We start from the raw sequence: 23313 nt of genomic DNA, 5'->3' as shown, positions 1-23313 counted from the left end.
TGTTGCTTAGATGGAGTAATGACGTATCGCTTGTACCTATTGAACTAGATCGTCATTTTATCCTTTGTAAATTATCTATAGTGTATCCTGCTAATGAATGTTATATAATCTTTCTTTATGGTGAAACAAATGTCGCTTTACGCAACTCCTTATGGGAAAGGCTGTCAAATATTTGTCGTACCTTTTCTCCGATGGTCCTAGTTGGTGACTTCAATCAAGTTGACTTCCATTCCGATAAGCTTGGTGGTTCGAATAACATTCGAGGGCAATTTTATTTTATTAACTGGAAATTGGACAATGACTTATTGGATATACCCTTCTTTGGTCCACCTTTCACTTGGATGAACTGCAGACATGATAACTCGTTGCTGTATGAACGGCTGGACAAGGCATATGCATCATCACAGTGGTTACTCTTGTTTCCTTCAACCTATGTCTTACATTTACCGATTCTAGTTTCAGACCATGCACCAATTATTTTACATTTTCATGACAAATCGAAGCCATCTCGAAGACCTTACCGGCTGAATAATTGGTGCTCATCTCACCCAGAAATTGAACAAATTGTTACTCACTTCTGAAAAATGAGATTCAACGGCTCTTTTATGTTCGATCTATCAAGGAAACTAGCTCTTATTCGGTACAACATAATGAAATGGGTTATCAAACACCGGACTATTCATGGAATAAATTGGTCTGAGATTAATTCGGATCTTTTGAAGGAAAGGACCGATTTGTCGGATTTAGATAAAGCCAACGATTATGCGACTCTCATAAATACACATCTAGAGGTGCTCCGAAACAGTCATGAATATTGGATTCAACGTGCCAAAATACGTTCTCAAGTTCTGGAAGGCCTTCCTACAAAATACCTCTTTCAAAAAACTCGCACTCGCACATCAAAACAGCAAATCCTCGCCCTCCGTAGAGATGATGATACGTAGATTCAATCTTCAGAAGATATTTTTCTTGAGATTGTCACTTATTTTAGGAATATTTTTAGCTCTACTCGACACCCAGCTAAGGAGGCTCGGTCGTTTCTTGAATCACTGGATTTACCTCACCTCTCTGAAAGTGAATGCAACATTCTTACTGCCTCCTTTATGGACAAGGATGTTGTTTTGGCACTTCGACATATGGATGGTGCAAAATCCCCTGGTCCGGATGGTATCACTCCAAAAATTTTCCAGCATTTCTGGTCGCAAATTGGAACACAAGTTTCTGCTGCTCTTCTCCAATTTCTGAACTCGGGGGTCATGCTTAAGGAATAGAACAAAACGCATATAGTACTAATTCCAAAGACTGAAAAGCCTGAGTCTGTTTCTCAATATCGCCCAATCAGTCTGTGCAATGTTATCTATCGGATCGCAGCAAAATGCCTAGCAAATAGATTGAAAGGAGTCATATCCACCTTAATCTCTGACTCACAGCAAGCATTTGTACCTGGTCGTTTACTCTCGGATGGTTGCTTAATCGCACATGAAATCCTTCACTATATTAATAAAACAAGGTATGGAACAAATTGCTATGCTGCTTTGAAGTTGGACATGCACAAAGCTTTCGACCGCGTCTCGTGGCCGTTTTTAATGCAGGTTCTACAGCATTTTGGGTTCTCGTTGTCTTGGCATAACATCATCTGGGAGTGCATCTCCACTGTACAGCATAATGTCTTAATTAATGGTGAACCATCAAGCAGCATTCAACCTACCTGCGGAATTCGTCAAGGTGACCCGCTCTCTCCATACTTATTTATTTTATGTATGGAAGTATTTTCTCGAATGCTGAAAAAATCAGAGCAACTACATCAAATACAAGGACTCAAAATCTCCAGATATGCACCTTCTATTACTCACCTATTTTATGCGGACGATTCTTTTGTTTGCTGTTAAGCTACTTCTGACTCCTTTGCTGCTCTTAAGACTATTTTCCATGATTTTGAAAGAATATCCGGCCAAATGATTTGTAACACCCCCATACTCCAAGTGCCTTACCAGGACCACTCAGGTATGAAGACATTACCATCTCGGTCGCCCGAGGTATGATAATCAAATAGACAAAACAGAAACAACGTTTAATATAAATAGTTTAATGAATAAATACAATCCTCAAACCAAACCAAAGTACGATACATTATTCCAAACTATCTGTTATCAACTGAAATGTAAATAAATGCTAAACTACAGCGGAAGACTCTATCGTCATGTCGTGGCCATCCCAAACTATCCCGGTACTCATCGCTATACCTGCTCAATATCTGCTCACCATCCCCGAATGGATCACCGCAGGTTTACAAAACAACACCGGGGTCAGTACTAATCACACAATCAATATAGGCAACAATAATAAGACAAACAGACAGCTGAAGTGTCACACACACACACACACACACACACACACACACACCACCAACTCCCATCATCTCAATACTGACTGTCCACTGGACCAGCCCTGCCAATGGGGGACCGCAGCCGTTCCCACCTAAGCCCCGCTCATCGTACGAGCGATAACCCTGTCCCATTAATGTGCACATCCCCTCCCGTGGCGGGTTCCACGAAGGGCGAAACTAGGGCGTGAAGTCACTCCCGCAAGTGACCCCACTCAGCCGAGAACGCATCTCGAGAGCCATAGATAACCAATCACAATCACAATCATCATATCAAACAACTAACTACAGCACATCACCAATATCCCATTATGGGACTAATACTGAGTAGGAAATCCTACCCGAAAGCACAACACGCAGACGGTATCTACACAACAGTATCAAAACGGCTCCTCTACGAATTCTCCTCCTATCATACATAACACATAAAGACTACACATCACAAACTACACACCAAAACCCCCAATTCCTAAATTAGGGTTTAACCAATCTTAACAAAACATTATAAAAACTATGTTAAAAGCTTACCCTCGACGCAAGGAATCCAACGACACGAAAAACAACAAGAACCGACCGTCTGAACTCCGGGAATTGCTAAGAATGCGATTAGGAAGATGAACTGGTCGCTTTCTCTCTTAAACAGGGTTTTAGGTTTTGTAAAAGTGAATTAAAACAATGACGAATATGTTTAAATACCTTAATCGCATAATTAACAAAACCCGAGAAAACTCCCCGTAAAACCGGACACTCGATCGAGTACCCAAGGTACTCGATCGAGTACCCCCCCCCTACTCGATCGAGTACCCCACTACTCGATCGAGTACCCAACAGTCGAAACTATTTTATTTCGCAACTTGCCCATACTCGACAGAGTAAGGGCTACTCGATAGAGTACCCCAAGACATATAAATACGGAGTATTACAGTCTTCCCTCCTTAAAAGGAACTTCGTCCCCGAAGTTCAAACCACTACTAAACAAAGGTACTCCCATAAGCCTCCCGACTCGAAGGTCAAACAAAACACACCGTAAAGCATGATACTAACCCAACTTATCCCGACAAACATACCGACACAACATATAAAAGGTGTATAAAACTCTTAAAAAAAACTCTCGCGATCATCTCCTACCCCCCTAAAAGAAACAAGGTTACGTCCCCGTAACCATACATACCTGATCAAAAAGGAAAGGGTAACGCTCTTTCATGATATCCTCCGCCTCCCATGTAGCTTCCTCAGTCTCGTGGTTAGACCAAAGGATCTTAAGCAAAACTGTCTCACCACTCCTAGTCTTTCTAACATTTTGGTCTAGAATCTGCTTAGGCACCTCAAGGTATGATAAAGACTCATTTAGCTCTAAGCTCTCTGCCTCCAACACATGTGACGGGTCACTCACATACTTCATACTTGCGATACATGAAACACATTATGCACTCTCTCCAACGCAGCTGGTAAAGCCAAACGATAAGCAACTTCCCCAACTCGCTCTAAGATCTCATAAGGCCCTATAAACTTCTGACTTAGCTTGCCTTTCTTCCCAAATCTCATAACTCCACGCATCGGAGATACTTTCAGAAGAACCTTGTCCCCAACTCGAAACTCTATGTCCCGACGATGTAGATCTGCATAACTCTTACGTCGATCTGGGTTTGCTCTCATCCGTTCACTCGATCATCTTAATCTTTTCCACCATCTCATGCACCATCTCTGGTCCTAAAACCACTGCCTCGGCACTATCGTCCCAACAGATTGGACTCCTACACCTCCTCCCATACAAAGCCTCAAACGGTGCCATACCTATCTTTGGTGTGATAGTCACATGTTGTAAGAAAATTCTATCAAGTCCAACCTCTGCTCCCAGCTACCACCAAAATCCATCATACAAGCTCGCAACATATCCTCAAGGGTCTTGATTGTTCTCTCGGTCTGCCCATCATCACAGGATGAAATGTCAGTACTCATCTTCAAAGCTCGTTCCCAACGATTCCCGCAACTCCTTCCAAAACCTCGATATAAACCTCGCATCTCTGTCAGACACTATGTCCTTAGGGACCCCATGTAACTTAAGCACGTTCTTTCGATAGGCCATAGCCAATTGTGCCTTAGTCCATGTATCTTTCATTGGAACAAAGTGAGTGACTTAGTCGACGATCCACTATCACCCAGATCATGTTGTTACCTTGTTGACTCTTCGGCAAACCCACAATGAAATCCATGGAAATGGATTCCCACTTCCACTCGGGCACCTCTAAAGACTGAATCTTACCTTGTGGTCTTCTCTGTTCCCCTTTAACTCTTTGGCATGTCAAACAACGGACACAAACTCAAATTTGTCTCTTTCTTCATCCCAGGCCACCAAAACGTTTTCTTCAAATCCTTGTATAACTTGTCTCCACCTGGATGAACCGAATATGGTGTGCAATGCGCCTCTGTCATGATTGTCTTTTTCAACTCCTCGTCATTCGGAACACACCACCTACCATCAAACCTCAAACTACCATCCGTATGAATAGAAAAGCGGGACACTGTCCCTTTCTCTACTCGAGCTCTCCACTCCACTATCTTAGGATCCAAAGCCCGCTTATCCCGAATATCATCATAAAACTCCGGATGTCTTTGTCATATCACCCATGGCATCTTCTTTCTGCATCATATGTATCCCAAAGCTCGCTACCTCATCCCTCGGCCTCATCAAAGATAGAAGCCGTACACAAGAATGTACACTCTTTCTACTCAAAGCATCCGCAACAACATTGGCCTTCCCTTCATGGTAGATAATTTCCATGTCATAATCACCAATCAGCTCCATCCACCTCCTTTGTCTCATGTTCAACTCCTTCTGCGTGAAGATGTACTTAAGACTCTTGTGATCGGAAAATACCTTAAAGATTGCTCCATAAAGGTAATGTCTCCAAATCTTGAGAGTAAACACCACCGCACCCAACTCCGGATCATGAGTAGGGTAGTTCTCCTCATAAGGCTTCAAGTGCCTAGAAGCATAGGCAATCACTTTACCATTCTGCATCAACACACATCCCAACCCATTCTTCGAGGCATCTGTATAAACCTCGAAATTCTAGCTCCCTTCGAGGCAATGCTAGGACAGGGAGGCGTGGTCAAACGCTCCTTTAATGTTTGGAACGCCGTCTCACAACCCTCATCCCAACGAAACCTGTTCTCTTTCCTCATCAAAGCTGTCATCGGTCTAGCTATCTTGGAGAAATCTTTCACGAACCGTCCAGTAGTATCCAGCTAAACCCAAGAAACTTCTAACCTCGAACATTCTTTGGTGCTTCCCACTTTGTCCTTTGCCTCAATCTTCGCCGGATCTACACTACCCCATCTTTAGAGATTACATGCCCCAGAAAAGCAACTTTCTCTAACTTAAACTCACACTTGGAAAACTTAGCATACAACTCATGATCCCTCAAAGTCTGCAACACGATCCTCAGATGCTCCCCATGCTCCTCCTTAGTCTTAGAGTAGACCAAGATATCATCGATAAACACTACTACAAACTGGGTCCAAGAAGCGTCTCAAGATTCTATTCATCAAATCCATAAACACTGCCGGTGCATTAGACAACCCAAACGGCATCACCACGTACTCATAATGACCATACCTTGACGTGAAAGTCGTCTTTGGTATGTCCACCTCTCTAATCTTCACCGATGGTACCCGACCTCAAATCAATCTTAGAAAAGATCATTGCACCACTCAACTCGATCAAACAGTCATCTATCCTTGGCAAAGGATACTTGTTCTTTATCGTCACACCTGCACGTTCGGCTCCACTGTAATCTATGCACACCTCAAGCTCCCATCTTTCTTCTTCACGAATGAATCGGTGCTCCCCAAGACGATACACTTGGTCTAATGTATCCCTTCTCTATCAAATCATCCAACTGCTTCCTAAGTTCCTCCATCTCCTTAGGACCCATACGGTGCGGTGCCTTAGAGATTGGCCCCGTCCCTGGCTTCAACTCCACGGTGAAATCTATCTCCCTCTTCGGTGGCAACCCGGAATCTCATCCGGAAAACATCTGCAAACTCTCCCACCACTCGGTATCTCATCAATCTGGACTTTCTATCCGGTCATCTCTCACATGACACAAGATCAACGGACATCCCTTCCTCGATACGACTTCAAGGTAATAAATGCAATCAACTTAACTTTGGGTTTGACTAGAAACCCACGATAAGACACACTAACACCCTTAGGACCTCTTAGGGACACTTTCTTTTGATGACAGTCTATCTTAGCCTTATACTTTCCTAACCAATCCATCCCAACTATCATCTCAAAACCATTAAAGGAAACTCTAGCAAGTCCACGGGAAATCGACTTGCCCAACTATCAAAGATACATCTCTAAACAACCTCCCACACGATACGGACTCACCCGAAGGTATGAAAACTTGCTCCCTAACGGACTCATATACTCTCAAACCCAACTGTTTTACATGACTCGAAGACACAAACGACCGAGAAGCCCCAAATCAAACAAAACAAACGTAGGAATACCATTAACAAGGAATGTACCGGTGATAACGTGCGCATCTTCCTCACCCTTCTTGTCCATCATGAACCACTTGCCATCGGTCTTCGCCCACCTCCCCGGGCACAAGATCTTGGCGATGCGGTCGGCTTAGCACCCGACCCTTGATTGTTGTTGTTGTTGTTCATCGGTGTCTTCCGATAAGAATTACCGCCGTTGCGGTTGCCTCCACTCTGGTAGCTCGACCTCCCGGTTTGGCCATGATCCAGCCCGGTCTATTGCTCGCAAAGCTCGTGCGGTCTCGAGCAGATCCGGTGCACTCGTGCACTCATGTCTCTTGTGGCCTACGCCACCACAACCAAAGCAGTCACTCCCCAACTATTGCTCACACTCCCACGCCACGCCCAAAGGAAGCCCCAAGACTAAACCCGGACCCGGAAAACCCCTTAGATTGATTGTGGTTGCCTTTCTTGTAATTAGATTGGCCACCACCCTCGCTCTCGACTTCCTCTTCTCTCCACCGGACCTCTCCGAGCCATCTCCACCAACCTCTCAGCTCTTCCAGCCCTCTCATAAGCTTCCTTAACATCGGTAAGGATTCCCACGGGTAACTTATCCATAATCTTGGTAGTCAACCCACTCTCAAACCTCAACGCCAGGTTCTCCTCACTCAAACCCATATCCTCAGCATACCTGGACTTCTCATTGAACTGTATGCTCGTAGTACTCGGCTCCGACATCTCGTGGTCATCTTAAACTTATCAAACTCCTCCCTCAACCTACTCCTCACATGCTCCGTCGAACTCCTTCCTCACGCCCCCTACGAAACTCCCCCCAAGGTATAGCAGGTAAGCCTTGGTTGGTGTATATCTCCTTAGCACTCACTTTTACTGAATCCCACCACTTGCCTGCTGCCTCCCTCAGATAGAACGCAGCCTGTTCCACTCTCATCTCATCAGGGCAATGAACCAAGTCTAAGATGTTCTCCATCTCTCTCAGCCAACTATCAAGCAGATTAGGCTCCCCAACCCCCTTGTATTCCTTCGGGTTAAACCTCGCAATATAGAGGCTGATTTTAGAATGATCAACCTCCTTCTCCTTACTCTTATCCTTGTCCTCATTCACTCTCTTCAGGGTCTCAGTAAGAGCATCCTGGTGCTCTAACATCTTAACGATGTCATCCGTGGTCATAAGCTCAGCTCTCGCGTACAAAGCAGTTCTCTTGGGCGGCATCTTGAAGCTATATAAGAAAGGGTAAACATAAACACACGTACTAAACCTCAAAACACGAAAACACGCTGCCCAGAACCCACTTGATCGAGTTCCCAAACACACTCGATCGAGTAACGGGCTACTCGATCGAGTGCCCCACGTACTCGATCGAGTACCCAAACTCCAGAACCAAACAGACTTCCTGATCTCTTACCTACTCGATCGAGTATCTAGGCTACTCGATCGAGTGACCCCCTACTCGATCGAGTACCCCTAGTTACTCGATCGAGTGCCCCAAAACTCGATTCTGGACTCAAAATCGCCAAAAACCCACCCGATCGAGTCAGTCCCACTCGATCGAGTATCACTAACTCGTAAGAGCTACCCGCATGTTACTTCGTACACTAACATGCTAAACTTTATAAAACCACATGATAACATAATAAATATGCTACGCATCTATTCTACTATCAACAAGATCAATTCATCATGCTATTAAAGCCACATTGTAAACATCCAACATGTTACTCCAACATCATGTCTACACATATATTACTTTTCTTTCACATTCTCAACTTCTCCTTCAACATCCAACAATCACACACTTCATCACATTGTTAACAAGTTAACCAAGCACACATATAACTCGACAAACACTTTCCCATGTGACCGGTTCAAAGTTGTAGGGCGACCCCCGCGACTTTAGGACGTCTCCCAAGCCTTTGCACTAGCTCCTACAACTTTTACCCCGGGTTCATTTTAATTGACTCCCTATGTTCATTAAGTTCATTGGTTACAGGTTTCAGGATCGTCGCTCTGATACCATTTGTAACACCCCCATACTCCAAGTGCCTTACCAGGACCACTCAGGTATGAAGACATTACCATCTCGGTCGCCCGAGGTATGATAATCAAATAGACAAAACAGAAACAACGTTTAATATAAATAGTTTAATGAATAAATACAATCCTCAAACCAAACCAAAGTACGATACATTATTCCAAACTATCTCATTATCAATCGAAATGTAAATAAATGCTAAACTACAGCGGAAGACTCTATCGTCATGTCGTGGCCATCCCAGCTATCCCAGTACTCATCGCTATACCTGCTCAATATCTGCTCACCATCCCCGAATGGATCACCGCAGGTTTACAAAACAACACCGGGGTCAGTACTAATCACACAATCAATATAGGCAACAATAATAAGACAAACAGACAGCTGAACTGTCACACACACACACACACACACACACCACCAACTCCCATCATCTCAATCTTGATCGTCCACGGGACCACCCGCCGGTGGGGGACCGCAGCCGTTCCCACCTAAGCCCCGCTCATCGTACGAGCGATAACCCTGTCCCATTAATGTGCACATCCCCTCCCGTGGCGGGTTCCACGAAGGGCGAAACTAGGGCGTGAAGTCACTCCCGCAAGTGACCCCACTCAGCCGAGAACGCATCTCGAGAGCCATAGATAACCAATCACAATCACAATCACAATCACAATCATCATATCAAACAACTAACTACAGCACATCACCAATATCCCATTATGGGACTAATACGAGTAGAAATCCTACCCGGAAAGCACAACACGCAGACGGTATCTACAAAAATGTATCAAAACGGCTCCTCTACGAATTCTCCTCCTATCATACAGCACATAAAGACTACACATCACAAACTACACACCAAAACCCCCAATTCCTAAATTAGGGTTTAACCAATCTTAACAAAACATTATAAAAACTATGTTAAAAGCTTACCCTCGACGCAAGGAATCCAACGACACGAAAAACAACAAGAACCGACCGTCTGAACTCCGGGAATTGCTAAGAATGCGATTAGGAAGATGAAGTGGCTGCTTTCTCTCTTAAACAGGGTTTTAGGTTTTGTAAAAGTGAATTAAAACAATGACGAATATGTTTAAATACCTTAATCGCATAATTAACAAAACCCGAGAAAACTCCCCGTAAAACCGGACACTCGATCGAGTACCCAAGGTACTCGATCGAGTACCCCCCCCCTACTCGATCGAGTACCCCAGCTACTCGATCGAGTACCCAACAGGTCAGAAACTATTTTATTTCGCAACTTGCCCATACTCGACAGAGTAAGGGCTACTCGATAGAGTACCCCAAGACATATAAATACGGAGTATTACATGATTAGCCTCCACAAATCAATTGTGAAGTTTAGTCCCAACACTCCTTCGGACTACAAGGATCACCTTTCGTCAATCCTCAACATGGCATCTTCCGACAAACTTGGTTTTTATCTTGGAATCCCGGTTGACTTACCAAAGAAAAGAACTACTGCCTTTCAATTTCTCATTGATCGAGTCGCTTCCAAAATTACATCTTGGAGTACTTTGCATCTCAGCCAACCGAACAAGCTCATCCTTATCAATGCGGTTTTAATGGCTTCTATCAATAATGTCCTGGCTGTTCTCCCTCTACCAGCTAGTGTGTGCTCAAAAATTGAATCACTGATCCTTGCCTTCTGGTGGCGGCGAAACATGAAAAATAAATCCATACACTGTCTTCCAAAAGACACTATGCAAGCTCCAAAAGAAAAAGGCGGCATGTCCTTTAGGAACATTACTATACTCAACCAGGCTTCCCTATGTAAACAATACTGGCGGATTCAAGGCAACCCTCATTCTTCTGTCCTGTCTTTTCAACGCCAAATACAAGAGAGATTTTGTTATTCCCACAAGAAAGTCTAAGACAACTGCACCATCTCCTTTCTGGACTCACATATGTCGTATTGTTAGTTCCTGTGCTGAAGGATTTGCGTGGAAAATTGGCAACGGGAAGCTCGTAAATTTGTTATCGGATAACTGGGTTAATGGGCGTCCTCCTAAGATTCGCCCTTTCTACCTTAACCAGCCTATCCATTTAGATAATTTATTATCCGTTGATGATAAATGGAACCCGACTGCTATCTATAAATTTTTTTATGCCAACACGGCAAATCAGATTCTGCAAATGGAGCACCCGCATTTACCCTCAGACGACTTCATTTACTGGAAGTACACTGAAGACGGGAAATATACCACTCGTTCTGGTTATGATTTTCTTCTTCAAAAAAGTCGACCTTTGGCCACTGCTGCAACCAAAACTTTTCCATGGAATAATTTATGGAGCTCGAAGTTTCCAGCCAAACTCTCCATTTTTTTATGGAAAATATGGCATGATATTTTACCAACACAGATGAACTTATCAAGACGTGGTGTTCAAAAGCTTTCTCCTTGTGTTCTATGTTCCGACGCTGCAGAGTCTTTGGATCACTTTTTCCGCTCTTGTCCAGTAACACAACATATTTGGAAGGCCAGTGATCTAGGGATTAATGTCGAACCAAACCTGACTGTTCCGTTTGGAAAATGGGTCGCCGATTTATTCACCTTACTGACACGATCAAAATACCCTTCTAATTATGTTGTGCTCTATTTTGTCTGTATTTTCAGGGCTATTTGGATCTTCCGCAACAACATCCTCTTTAATGGTACAGAGCCAAACCCCTCCGACATCTTCCATATTCTCCGTAAGCTGATGAACATCTATCAAACACCTGTTCTCTTTCAGACTACTGGAAAGCCACTAACTCAGGTCAACGATGAGTCCACTATTGGACCTGAACTTGGAATCCAACGGCCTTCTACAACTTGTATCACGACTGTCCTCAAAACGAAACACAAGCACTTCTTTGAAGTACAATGGATCAACAATTTTTTGAATGTTTCGAGGAAATCCTATATCCGAGCTTCTTCCTTCTTCGGGGCTTCGGCTTATAGCCTCCTCCTGGCAATGCACGAGGCTCAAACACAGGACATAATTGCGGTCCGGTTCATCACTCCTTCAAAAAAATTATCATCCGTTCTGGCACCCTCTATGCCAGTACCAATTGCAGCATATCACACAATCAGTGAAATTCGTAGATTACTTTCTTCTCACTTGTACTGGTCTGTAAGTCTTGCAACTGGTTAGTTTATTTTACTTCTGTACAAAGTCCTACAAACCCTTTTCGTTGTTTATGAAAGTTCATTGTTGTCAAAAAAAAAAAAAGCCGATAAACTCAACAACATGACATCACACTGTCACAGACTCCACAATCACACATGCATATTGCATTTCTCCAACTTAACCAAGGCAGTTATGCGTTAACCAAGTAACCACCTAAGTGACTTAACCATGGTTAAGTAGTTCACCCTTCGCGGCTTTTCTATAAAACGCCAACTTCCATATTTCTCCGCTCAAATTTTCATTTGTTTACTCCCGTTTCAATTTCAAAATATCTCTTACACACAACACTCACACTCTCTCTCATCTACCTTGCTCTACAAGTTCCAGCTCATTACAGACGACGTCGTTCATATTCAACCTACGAAAATGGTTAATTTCGCTTCGTCGATCATAAAACTTCTCATTACATTTACTTTTCATGAATCTCACTGCCTTAATTAATTAAGCATGTTCGATTATTGCTGAATTATTCTTTTGTGAATTTTTCAGGTAGTAGCGCAAAAAGTGAAGGAAGCGGAAATCACCGAGCAAGATTCGCTGCTTCTGGTATACAACAACTCATTACATTACGAAACTATTTTATTTTTGTTTTGTTGTGTATTAGTTTTGGATTACACGTTGTTGATGAGTTTTATGCTCGGAAATTGTTCTAGTTTCAATAAAATCACATTTCTACAGCTTATACTTCGAAAATTCGATTATAAAATTGTCGCTTATTGTGGTTTGATCGTCGGAATCAATGTTTTGTCGTTATTAAGTTTAAGTTATCGCGATTGTGTTTTGTTCGGCGTAATTGACGTTTCGTTGTTAATTAAGCTGGATTTTGGCGATTTGTTGCTAAATCTGTTTATATATCGAGTTTAGACATCGCAGATTTAGCTAATTCGGTGTGTTTTCAGCTATTAAACATTTACATATGCTTATTAACGTTCGGTTTTGGAGGCTTGTGATTTAAACTTATCATTATATTTCGGAACTCTTTTGATTTACTATTTTCCGTTGATTTGTTTTGAATTACTCGTTGTTAATGAGTTTTATGCGCAGAAATCATTGGAAATTTTAATTAGATCACATTTTTACAGTTTACGCATCGGAAATTCGGTTAAGTTATCGCGATTGTGTTTTGTTCGTAGATTGACGTTTCATAGACTCATCGTTGATTAAGCTGGATTTTCTCGATTTTTTATGGAAACTGTTTACATTGAGTTTATACATCTCATATTTAGCTAGTTTTAGTTATTAAACATGTTTATATGCTTATGTTCGTTCCGTTTTGGAGGTGTACAGCGTACGAACTTAAAATCTCATAATAGTTGAAATTTTAGTTTACACCGACTGTTCATAATTTGTATCCGCAGTAAACATTGGTTATGGAACGATCTTAGTTTGCGGTTATTTTGTAAACATTTGTTTCAGTATTTGGCGTGATGGGTAGATCTGTAGATGTATCTCCGCTAAGCTTATAAGAGACATTTTGATCGTGTGTCTTGAAAATTTCACTTGATATATCTGCACTAAGCATCCGTTCTTTATGTGCTAGCTGGATGTCTTCTTGAATTTTACGTCTGTTACTTGCGCAGTATGTTCAACTAGTTTCCAGAATCAGCGACATTTTGATTATGTGTTGATCTCATTTGCTAGTCAATGCTGTTAACTTCTATCTAAACAAGTGAAGAATTTGGTTATTGTTAGTTCTTGGATGATGTATGTACAACGATTTTCTGAAAACATATCAGTGTATCTTCCGAGTTAGTTTATCAGTCATCAGTGATATATGTTTTTTGGGCTTCACTTTACTTAAATTACACATTTGTTGCTCAGTAACTTGCAGTTTCGGAGATTGCAGTATACTTATTCTTTCATAGTTTCATACATTTGGCTTATCATATTTGTTGGTAGCTTCATATATACTTTACCTCGACTACCTCTTTGTATTTTTCTGGATTTCTGCAGTTTTGATCTTCTTTTCCGAAGCTATTTTAGTTGTTATATGCGATTAGAAGTAACAAGTAAATTATAAAGAACTTGTAGCTCTTTCAAAATTTGAAAAGCAAAAGTGAAGCAGACTTGTTTTCGCCAATCTGGATTTGATCACTCCTCTGTGTCTGTACTGTATGAATTGCAGACGAGGAACTTGCTGCGAATTGCTATCTACAACATCAGTTACATTAGAGGTCTATTTCCTGAGAAATACTTCAATGACAAGTCTGTTCCTGCTTTAGGTACATTTTCATTAGACTTCGCTTATATTGGTGGCTTAAATAAACAATCCTATCAAGTGGATTTTTTTTTATGGCTGAAAGCCAATGTGATATATATAAACACTGTACAGAGATGAAGATAAAGAAGCTCTTGCCACTAGACGCTGAGTCTCGTAGACTGATTGATTGGATGGAGAAAGGCGAGAGCTCATTCAACTTAAGCTTTCATGTTAAGAAGTTTGTCTATGTAGCGAATTCGCCTAGTGATATTAAGCTGTATGCTGTTATTTTCCAGGTGTCTATGATGCACTGCAGAAGAAGTATTTAAAAACACTATTGTTCAGCATCTGTGAGGCGGTCAATGGTCCAACTATGGAGGAATACACTTGTGAGTTTTCTGCTATAAATTTCAAACTCATTACTTGTTCCATGAATCACTGATGGTGTTTAATATGTTATAGTTGCTCTTCGTCTTGTACTCTTGTATTCGTTATTGTATAATTATTTGACGTAATTTGGATGTATGAACTACAAAATGAATTGTAGTGGGCCATAAATTATGACTGAGTTTCAACTTTCAACGAATCAGTCATTTGACTGAGTTGTTATGCTGTCATTATGCAGACTTGTATTGATTTGGTGAGAATCGTTAGGAGTTGTCAGCTCTTGTCGTCAATCCTAGATTTCTCCCTTGTTAAATTCATTGTTTGTTGCGATCTTAATTTAAGCAGGTAAATATCCGAGCATTTGACCAGCAATCCTTATTGTTTGTAACACTTCCTGCAGTTTCCTTTAGCTACCCAAATCCAAACAGTGAGGAAGTCTCTATGAATATCAGTCGCGCAGGATCTAAGAAACAAGGAGGAACATTCAATTCTACCAATGAAGTTACTCCGAATCAAATGAAGTATTATTATGAGCTTTCTTGATGTCCCTAGTTGTTTGCTCCTCTGCTCCCAAGGTTAATTTCCTCTATTACAATCGATGTTCTGAGTTTGAGGTATAATTTTGCAGGAGCTCTGCATGCAAAATGATACGCACTTTGGTTCAGCTCATGAGGACACTTGACAAAATGCCAGAAGAGGTAATAACAAGATTAAGAAAGTTAAGAACATTAATATTGTCTCGAAGTCTCGTACATATTCTATACATGATCATGGTTGTTTGCATTTCAGCGCACTATATTGATGAAGCTGCTATACTATGAGGATGTTACGGTATGTCATTTTGAATGTTTATTGTCTTAGTGCTAGCTTGCTTGTAAGTCTGTTATTCATATGTAATTTTGATCAATTCTATGCTGACAAAACTCATAGTACATTGTATGTTTAAAATCAAGGTGATGTTTGATATGATATAAGCTTATACAGTTGTTAGCTAGTTTGCAGTTAATGATACCCGTGGGACATCATAACTGTGTTGAAAGGCATCTCCTATTGACTTTTAGTACTGGAAAAGTGTGTATTTGTACAAGATTAACATGTTAGCTTGAGAGTGTCACTGATACCTAAATATCCGTTTTCCTGGCTCTAATATCTGCTTCTTTTGTTACACATTGTTAAGAATTTTTCTATAAGAATTCATCCTTGAGATATCAGCCGACCCCAATGTTTTTGGGATTAAGGCTCTGGTGGTGTTGTTGTTGTTGTTGTTGTTGTAATTCATCCTTGAGACTAATACAAAACCGAGTTTTGCAGCCTGCAGATTATGAACCACCATTCTTCAGAGGGTGCACAGACGAGGAAGCCCGTAATCAGTGGACAAAGAACCCTTTGAAAATGGAGGTCGGGAATGTGAACAGCAAGCATTTTGTACTGGCGCTTAAGGTGAGTTTGTGAAGCGCTTATGTTGTTGAATGAGCAGTAGGTTACAATTTATTGCTACTTTCTAAGACAAAACTTCCAACATTTTCAGGTCAAGAGTGTCCTCGATCCTTGTGAAGATGACGATGGAGAGAACCAGGATGAGAGTGTGAGTTTGGGAGCTGATTCTACTAGAAAAGACGATGACTCTGAGACTGGCAATGAGGTCTGTCTACTGTTTGCTGCTTGATTGTAAATTTGTAATAGATTGTGTATGAGGAACAATTCTAACATTTTCATTTATTATCTCAGGTGAGCACATCAGAAGAGGATCAGTACATTGTCGCACCAGTGGGTAAACATCTATTCTTTTCTCCTTAAAAGGAGTACTCGCATCTCATTACCACTTAAAAGATGATTATATGAATTTGTGATCATGGGTGTTTATTTATTTTTCATTGCTTGTTTTGTTACATCAGACAAAGACCAACCATGTCAACAAGATACCATTGTTTCAGAAGGTAATGACGGAGTTATTTCTCCATGGTCAGACTTATCAAATCTAGGGTAGAGGATTGTGCTAATTATTCAAAATTACTTGCTTGTCAGATGAAACCCAGGATTCAGCTGAAGATGAACATCAATTAAGTCGGGTTAAGGACTGGATTAGCTCAGCTCAGTTCGACACTTTGGAAATCACTGATGTGCTTGCAAATTTTTCAGATATTTCTGTGGTATGTATTGTTTTTTTGAGCTCCGGAAATTTGGAACTTGTTATCTTGTTTCTGTTTATGAGATTTTATTAATGATTTCAGGTGTTGATAGAAGGTAATGCTTCGTTTATCCGCTGTAAAACTCGGCACTGGCAAAAGGGAGTATGACACAGTCTTGAACATCTTATTATTGTAGACATGAATTTATAGTTTGAATTGATGACAGAGATCATGGAGAAGCTTGTCGGAGAAGGTTTTATTTCTAAAGTTGGAAAAGACATATATGCTGTTGTCAAACCAAAGGTTGTTTCAAATTTCTGTTACCTCCAAGATGCTTTTTTGTTACACCCTAACCCTTTCTCTGAGTTCCAGCTTCCAACCGCCCCTTTGAAAAATTGCAGGTAAATGAGTATGAATTCAACGTGAAAGAAGAAGTTGACAACGGGGTATCACAGAATGGAGATAAGAGTGTTCCGGGCTCTGGAGAAGATTACATGTATATGCAGGTTGGTTCGATTCCCCCACTTTCTCGATTGAGTTTCACTACTAAATATGGTGTTTGGCACAATTAGCAGCTTTACTGATTCAACTTCTAGAGTCTACACCTAAGAAATACGGAGTACTTAGCTTTCTCCTTACGGTATATAAAACTTTTCACTATATTCTGACGATCTTACAAAAGTAGCAGAACCTGTCAAGGACATTATCTAACAATGATAGATAAAAACAACCAGATCTCTTCATAGTTGGGCAAGTGCTCGGCCATCTTGGCCTTTTTAGTTTATACATAGATAAATGGTTGGGTGGTGAATAAATCATACAAAAGGCCAATGGTTTTACGGAAAGTCTCTCGACAGAGAAGTACAATCTGCTCCACAGCTTGGCAGATCGCTTAGCCCCGTTCATCATCGGTCAAACTTTGACCCCCTGACTTTTTCTCAAATATTCCCACAGGCCAAACAACAAATTTCTCAATAATCTGGTCAAGTTGATGATCAATCTTGTGCAGATTGCAGTATTATTCACTAGTATTAATGAATGCAGGCTTTATACCATGCTCTTCCAATGGAATACGTGACAATCGCCAAACTTCAGACCAAGCTTGAGGGGAAGGCCAACCTAAATACAGTGAGAAAACTCATTGACAAAATGACCCGAGAAGGATTTCTTGAAGCAACAAGCAACCGCAAGCTTGGTATGTGGAATTTTGTACCCTTTGTTTTTTATAACTGCATACAAGAAATCTTTATTTGTCCTGTTTTTTTGTCACAGGGAAGCGTGTAATTCACTCAGAGGTGACAGAGAAAAAGCTAAGTGAAGTTAGGAAGGTGCTAGACTATGATGCTATGGTAACGTTCTAATCATCGCACAGCAGTATTAACTTGAAGGTTACTTTCGCTCTGGAATTAAGGATTTTTCTAATAACAAATCCTCTCTGAACAGGATGAGGATGTTCCCGAACCACAAAGTAACTTGAACCAAATTGAATTTGGAAAAAATGGTAAAAATTCACTAGTATTTCCGATCTTTTACAAACCATTAGAAGGTATCATGTTGGCTAATAACTTGACTGATCCACAGGTAACAAGAAGGCTGATGTTTCGACTTGTGGGGCTCTGCACTCAGTTGGATCAGACATCACACGTATGCGTGTACGACCTGAATCTGAGTTGAATCAAAATGCTTCTCTTAATACTCCCACAAGCAAAGCCGGGGTAAGGACTTCTATAGTACATCTACCTCGGTTCACTATTGTAACTTTGAAATTGTATTTCTGTAGGAGTAAGTCTTATTTGAGACACTGCTATTTAAATTTATTATGACACTGATACTATGATAACTAAAATGGTCACTTGCTAGTGTCAAATATTCATTAATGATGTAAAAGGTTGCGAAATAAAAGACTTGTTGTTGATGCTGAAACAGCCAGTTGCGTCAAGGGAAAGCGTTGTACCTGGAAATGGTAAATCCAAACTGGGTGGATTCAGTAAGAACACCAAAGAGGGTGATGATATAATTTGCAGCAGGCTTTCTCAAGACAAGCGTTCAAGGAAGGCGAGCACGGTAAGCTTTCATTGTCTTAGTAATAAAGCAATGCAAAAGTTTGAAGGGTATGAGTTAAAATTCCGACTTGTGATCTGTCTTTTCGGTTCAACTTAGGTCAAAGAGCCGATTATTCAATACCTCAAACGCCAGAAATCTCAACATGCTTAGGAAGGATCGAACTTGCTGCATTCGAGAGGAAAACCTCTTTGCTCTCTAGCTGTTTTGATGGTATTGTTTCCTTAGGAGTTCAGTCACACCCTTTCGGAGTAGGACCACCTATGAATTTCATCTTACAAATATCACTGTTGTAGTGTTGCTTTAGTAGTTACTCCGTATGAAAAATTTGCAGTAGACATTGTTGTTTTCGAGGAAAATGTTGTTTAAGAGTAGCTTTTTGATGTGGTTTCACTGCCCGGTTGATTATTTAGCAGTTACGATCAACATTCTTTTGTGACTGAAGGTTGTAGTCTGTTTTTAATTCTATTCGCGAAAACTAAAATGACGGAATGAATTTTTTTCATCTTAATTACAGATATTAGAATTAACTTTCCTCTCTCAGAGTTGTGTTGGCATGTTTACTAGTCCGTACATGATTTACAGTACTCCGTTTATTGTTTTAATCAAAGTTCCGATGAGCTGCGAGAATGACACAAGTCACATAACCTAGATTTTTGGTATCTTTCTCACTTTATGAAATCTAGACACATGAGTTGCGGTCAGAGGTAACATGAGATAGACATATAGTCCATCACCTCATATCCCAAGGCGTGCAACATTTGGACCCCCACACTTCAACTTGATATATACACCTCAATAATTTGCACTTACTCTTGCTCCATTATTACTACACAACTTCCCACTTCTTCTTCCTCCATCAATCATGGAGTTCAACCATAGTCAACAACCACCACGAATACCGGCCTGCCACGTGGTAGCAGTCCCCTATCCAGGAAGAGGCCACATTAACCCAATGCTAAACCTCTGCAAACTATTACTACTAACAAAACCCAGCGACCTCATCATCACTTTTGTCGTAACAGAGGAATGGCTCGGCTTCCTCACCGCAGACTCCGAGCCTCCACCGCCGCCTAATCTCCGCTACTCCGCCGTTCCTCAAGTTATCCCTTCTGAGCTTGGCCGAGCAGCCGACTTCCCTGGTTTCCTTGAAGCCGTTCTTACCAAGTTGGAGGACCCCTTTGAACGGCTTCTGGACCAGCTCCAGCCCCCAGCTTCGATTATTATCTACGACTCGTATCTTACTTGGGCTGTCAGTGTGGGTAACCGGAGGAATATTCCGGTAGCAGCTTTTTTTACAATGTCAGCTTCGTTTGCTACTGTTTTTGTTCACTTTGATTTGTTGGTTAAGCATGGTCACTTCTCTCTTGATGTCTCAGGTAACATTATTGATAGATGAACCATCTCAACCAAAACCTTAAGGTGATGGTTGAGGCCAAACTATTATAAATATTCCTATTAATTATTGTACCCATTGTTTTTTTACTGTTCCTTTTTTTTTTTGACTTCTTTTGTCGTTGCACGGCCTTAATTATTACTGAGTTACCTTGTTCGCTACCTTCTTCAAACCCCGTACATTGTAAGAATGTAGTAAATTGAAGTCGATTGAGATTAACAAGGAAAGTCGGAAAGTATGTCAATTAGTTTTCTAAAATATAAATTGATAAACATATGTTCAGTCAATAGTTTTATTACTAATAGTTGATACTTACTGTTTTAGAAAGAGCAAATGAAGTGGTGGACTACATTCCAGGACTTCCTCCAACCACTATAGCAGATATGCCGACAATTTACCATGGAAATGGTAAAAAGGTTTACCACAGAGTCCTCGAATCGATATCAGCTCTTAAAAACGCACAATATGTTGTGTTCTCTTCAATATATGAATTTGAAGGACCTGTGTTAGATTGTCTTAAAGCTAAACTTGGAATCCCGGTATACCACATTGGCCCAATGATACCGTATTTCAACCTCAACCTCAAACAAGACACCATGATCGACAACAATAGTTACTTCCAATGGTTAGATTCTCAACCGAAACACTCTGTCTTGTACATCTCACAAGGAAGTTTCCTTTCTGTTTCAAGTGATCAAACAAAGGAGTTTGTTGAGGGTGTCAAAGAAAGTGGTGTACGATTCTTATGGGTAACCCGGGGTGATAATTCTCAATTCAAAGACGGTGTTGGTAAGACAGGGTTGTTGGTGCCCTGGTGTGATCAATTGAAGGTATTGTGTCATCCTTCAATAGGCGGGTTTTGGACACATTGTGGATGGAATTCTACCAGTGAAGGCATTTACGCGGGTGTACCAATGCTGACTTGTCCAATATTCTGGGACCAAATCCCTAATAGTAAGCTGATAGTGAACGATTTGAAGATTGGTTGGAGGGTCTTGAAGAATGGTGTTGTGCCGGAAAAGGTGCTTACTAGGCAAGAAGTAGCTACCCTTGTTAGGAAATTCATGGACTCGGAAAGTGATGAGCGCAAAGAGATGGTTGTACGAGCTAAAAATGCGAGTAATACTTTCAGAAAGGCAGTTGATGATGGAGGTTCAGCTGCTTCTGATTTTGCATCTTTCGTCAACAGCATTTGACAACACCGCCGTCTGTCATACAACAACATTATTCTTGTTAAATGTTAGAGAGTAATTGAAGGACTAGTTTTTTAGAAGGTGGAATCACTTCCCTTTTTCTTGTCTGAATGTTAGTAATAAATGTGCTGTAGTTAAATTTTAGGGTTATTCTCATTGGTACCCCTTAGTTATCAACTTTTCTCAATGATACCCCTCCCTTTTTATAATCCCCAATTATACCCCTAAACTTTCTTTTTGACTTCCAACAGTTACCATTACTCTTTTCCGTCAAATTACTTCCGTTAGATTATGGCTCAAGGATTTTGGGAGAGAGGAGGTATATGGAGAATATGGTACACTCAGCTATATATAATCTAAACTTTAATGAAAAACCTTCCCATTTTCCATCCCTATTGTTATCAAATCCCAACAAACACAAAAAAGTTGATGGAAGATGTATAAGAATTAGGATGCCAGCAGTTTGTGCAGCTAAAATTTTCCAATTAACTAAAGAATGAGGTCAAAAATCTGATGGTGAAACTTTCAATGGCTTTTACAACAATTAGAAAATGCCATTATTGCTACCACTGGTACTAATACCATCCCCACTTCTTTCTTATCCGCTTCCGACTCCTCCGTTTCTGAACATGGTATCTCTGTTTCTGCAACAATATCCGAGACTTGGAACTTGATTGGTAGCAATCATTTGCCTCCGGGTTCGTGGGGATACAGGTTCAATTTGGGTCAAGAAACCGGGTTTTCAAAGACGAGTATGGAAGTGTCAAATTTGAACATGGGTTTGGTGGGTTTTGGAGAGTATAATCTGAGTTGGGTTTATCACAGGTTATTTTGAATTATGGTGTTATTATCAATTTTATGAACAAATTAGGAATAATAGCAGATCAAATTTTGGCATTAACAATGATTATCATCAGCAAAAACAAGCTCCTGATCATGCGGCAGCATGAGTGAATTTTGGGAGAGAGAAGGTATATGGTACACTAAGCAGCTAAGCCATAATCTAACGGAAGTACTCGTAATTTGACGGAAAAGAGCTATGGTAACTGTTGAAAGTAAAAAAGAAAGTTTAGGGGCATAATTGGGGATTATAAAAAGGGAGGGGTATCAATTAGAAAAGTTGATAAGTCAGGGGTACCAATGAGAATAACCCTAAATTTTATTGTGAAACCGTCTCATTTGAGAATTTGCGGCATTACAAAGATAGTAACACTGTTGGTTGCTAGGAAAATGGTACAATTAAACCAGTCCGGATCACCTGTCCCAACAATTTGTCCCACTCCCTGTCCCATCCACCAAAAACTGACATGTGGCAAAAAAACCAAAACAATAACCAAAAGTGTCACGTGCATCTCTTAGCTCATCTCCTCCGTATCACTCCATCTTCTCCCCCTTTCTCTCTCATCAAAATATTTCCAGATCTCAACCACCAGAATTGGTCTCGAGGGCGGCTGCCTGAGATGGGTGCGAATTAGTCTAGAGTTTCGGTGCCGAGTTCATAATTGATGATTAAAATGGTGGTTGTTCGGTGACGGAGGAGCACTAAGGTGATGCTGATATGAGAAGCAAAGGCGGTTGTCGGAAGCAAGTGATAGGCGCAGGGGAGGCGCAAACTGCTGGTGGTTGAACGGAGTTGCATCTGGGCGATTGTGCTATTGTCGAGTTGGAGTCAGAGGAGCATCACTTGTGGTGCTTGGGCCGAACTTGGTTGCGACGGAGCTGCTTCGAATGTTAGCGAGTAGCGGTGCCGCTGCTATGGTGGTCGAACCACCAAGAACACAAGGAGCACAATTTATTCTGGTCGTGAGTGATGAATGAAGGAGT

At 41.1% G+C, this 23313-nt stretch overlaps 2 protein-coding genes across 3 annotated transcripts; both read left to right on the top strand.

The window, feature by feature from the left end:
• Positions 1 to 12342: 12342 nt before the first annotated feature.
• On the top strand, positions 12343 to 19443 carry LOC141592083 (meiosis-specific protein ASY1-like). 2 transcript variants are annotated; one of them, XM_074412668.1, is made up of 22 exons: positions 12362 to 12492; positions 12613 to 12669; positions 14249 to 14345; positions 14456 to 14524; positions 14620 to 14712; positions 15111 to 15231; positions 15339 to 15408; positions 15500 to 15541; positions 16022 to 16150; positions 16239 to 16352; positions 16439 to 16481; positions 16606 to 16647; positions 16736 to 16860; positions 16942 to 16954; positions 17066 to 17142; positions 17241 to 17345; positions 17884 to 18034; positions 18112 to 18188; positions 18283 to 18340; positions 18421 to 18554; positions 18766 to 18903; positions 19000 to 19443. In XM_074412668.1, the coding sequence occupies exons 1-22, from the start codon at positions 12490 to 12492 to the stop codon at positions 19051 to 19053; spliced, it is 1812 nt and encodes a 603-aa protein (XP_074268769.1). In that variant the 5' UTR covers positions 12362 to 12489; the 3' UTR covers positions 19054 to 19443. The 2 variants fall into 2 exon arrangements, with proteins under 2 accessions (XP_074268770.1, XP_074268769.1); XM_074412669.1 differs by lacking the exon at positions 16942 to 16954 and having other exon boundaries at positions 12343 to 12492; positions 17050 to 17142.
• A 212-nt stretch (positions 19444 to 19655) lies between these two features.
• Positions 19656 to 21633, top strand: LOC141592085 (UDP-glycosyltransferase 87A2-like). The gene is made up of 2 exons (XM_074412670.1): positions 19656 to 20279; positions 20621 to 21633. Exons 1-2 carry the CDS (start codon positions 19766 to 19768, stop codon positions 21490 to 21492), a joined length of 1386 nt encoding a protein of 461 aa, XP_074268771.1. The 5' UTR covers positions 19656 to 19765; the 3' UTR covers positions 21493 to 21633.
• Positions 21634 to 23313: the final 1680 nt, after the last annotated feature.

The sequence above is a fragment of the Silene latifolia genome, chromosome 7 (assembly GCF_048544455.1).
Source record: "Silene latifolia isolate original U9 population chromosome 7, ASM4854445v1, whole genome shotgun sequence".
Taxonomy (NCBI): Eukaryota; Viridiplantae; Streptophyta; class Magnoliopsida; order Caryophyllales; family Caryophyllaceae; genus Silene; species Silene latifolia.
The sequence above is the reverse complement of the archived record's forward strand: the minus strand, read 5'-3'. Positions and strand labels throughout refer to the sequence as shown.

Coding starts and splice junctions, on each gene's coding strand:
- LOC141592085 (XM_074412670.1), top strand. CDS start 19,766: ATGGAGTTCAACCATAGTCAACAACCACCACGAATACCGGCCTGCCAC. Junction 20,280..20,620: donor CTTCTCTCTTGATGTCTCAG/GTAACATTATTG, acceptor TTACTGTTTTAG/AAAGAGCAAATGAAGTGGTG.
- LOC141592083 (XM_074412669.1), top strand. Junction 16,151..16,238: donor ATTTTGTACTGGCGCTTAAG/GTGAGTTTGTGA, acceptor CAACATTTTCAG/GTCAAGAGTGTCCTCGATCC. Junction 16,353..16,438: donor ACTCTGAGACTGGCAATGAG/GTCTGTCTACTG, acceptor TTATTATCTCAG/GTGAGCACATCAGAAGAGGA.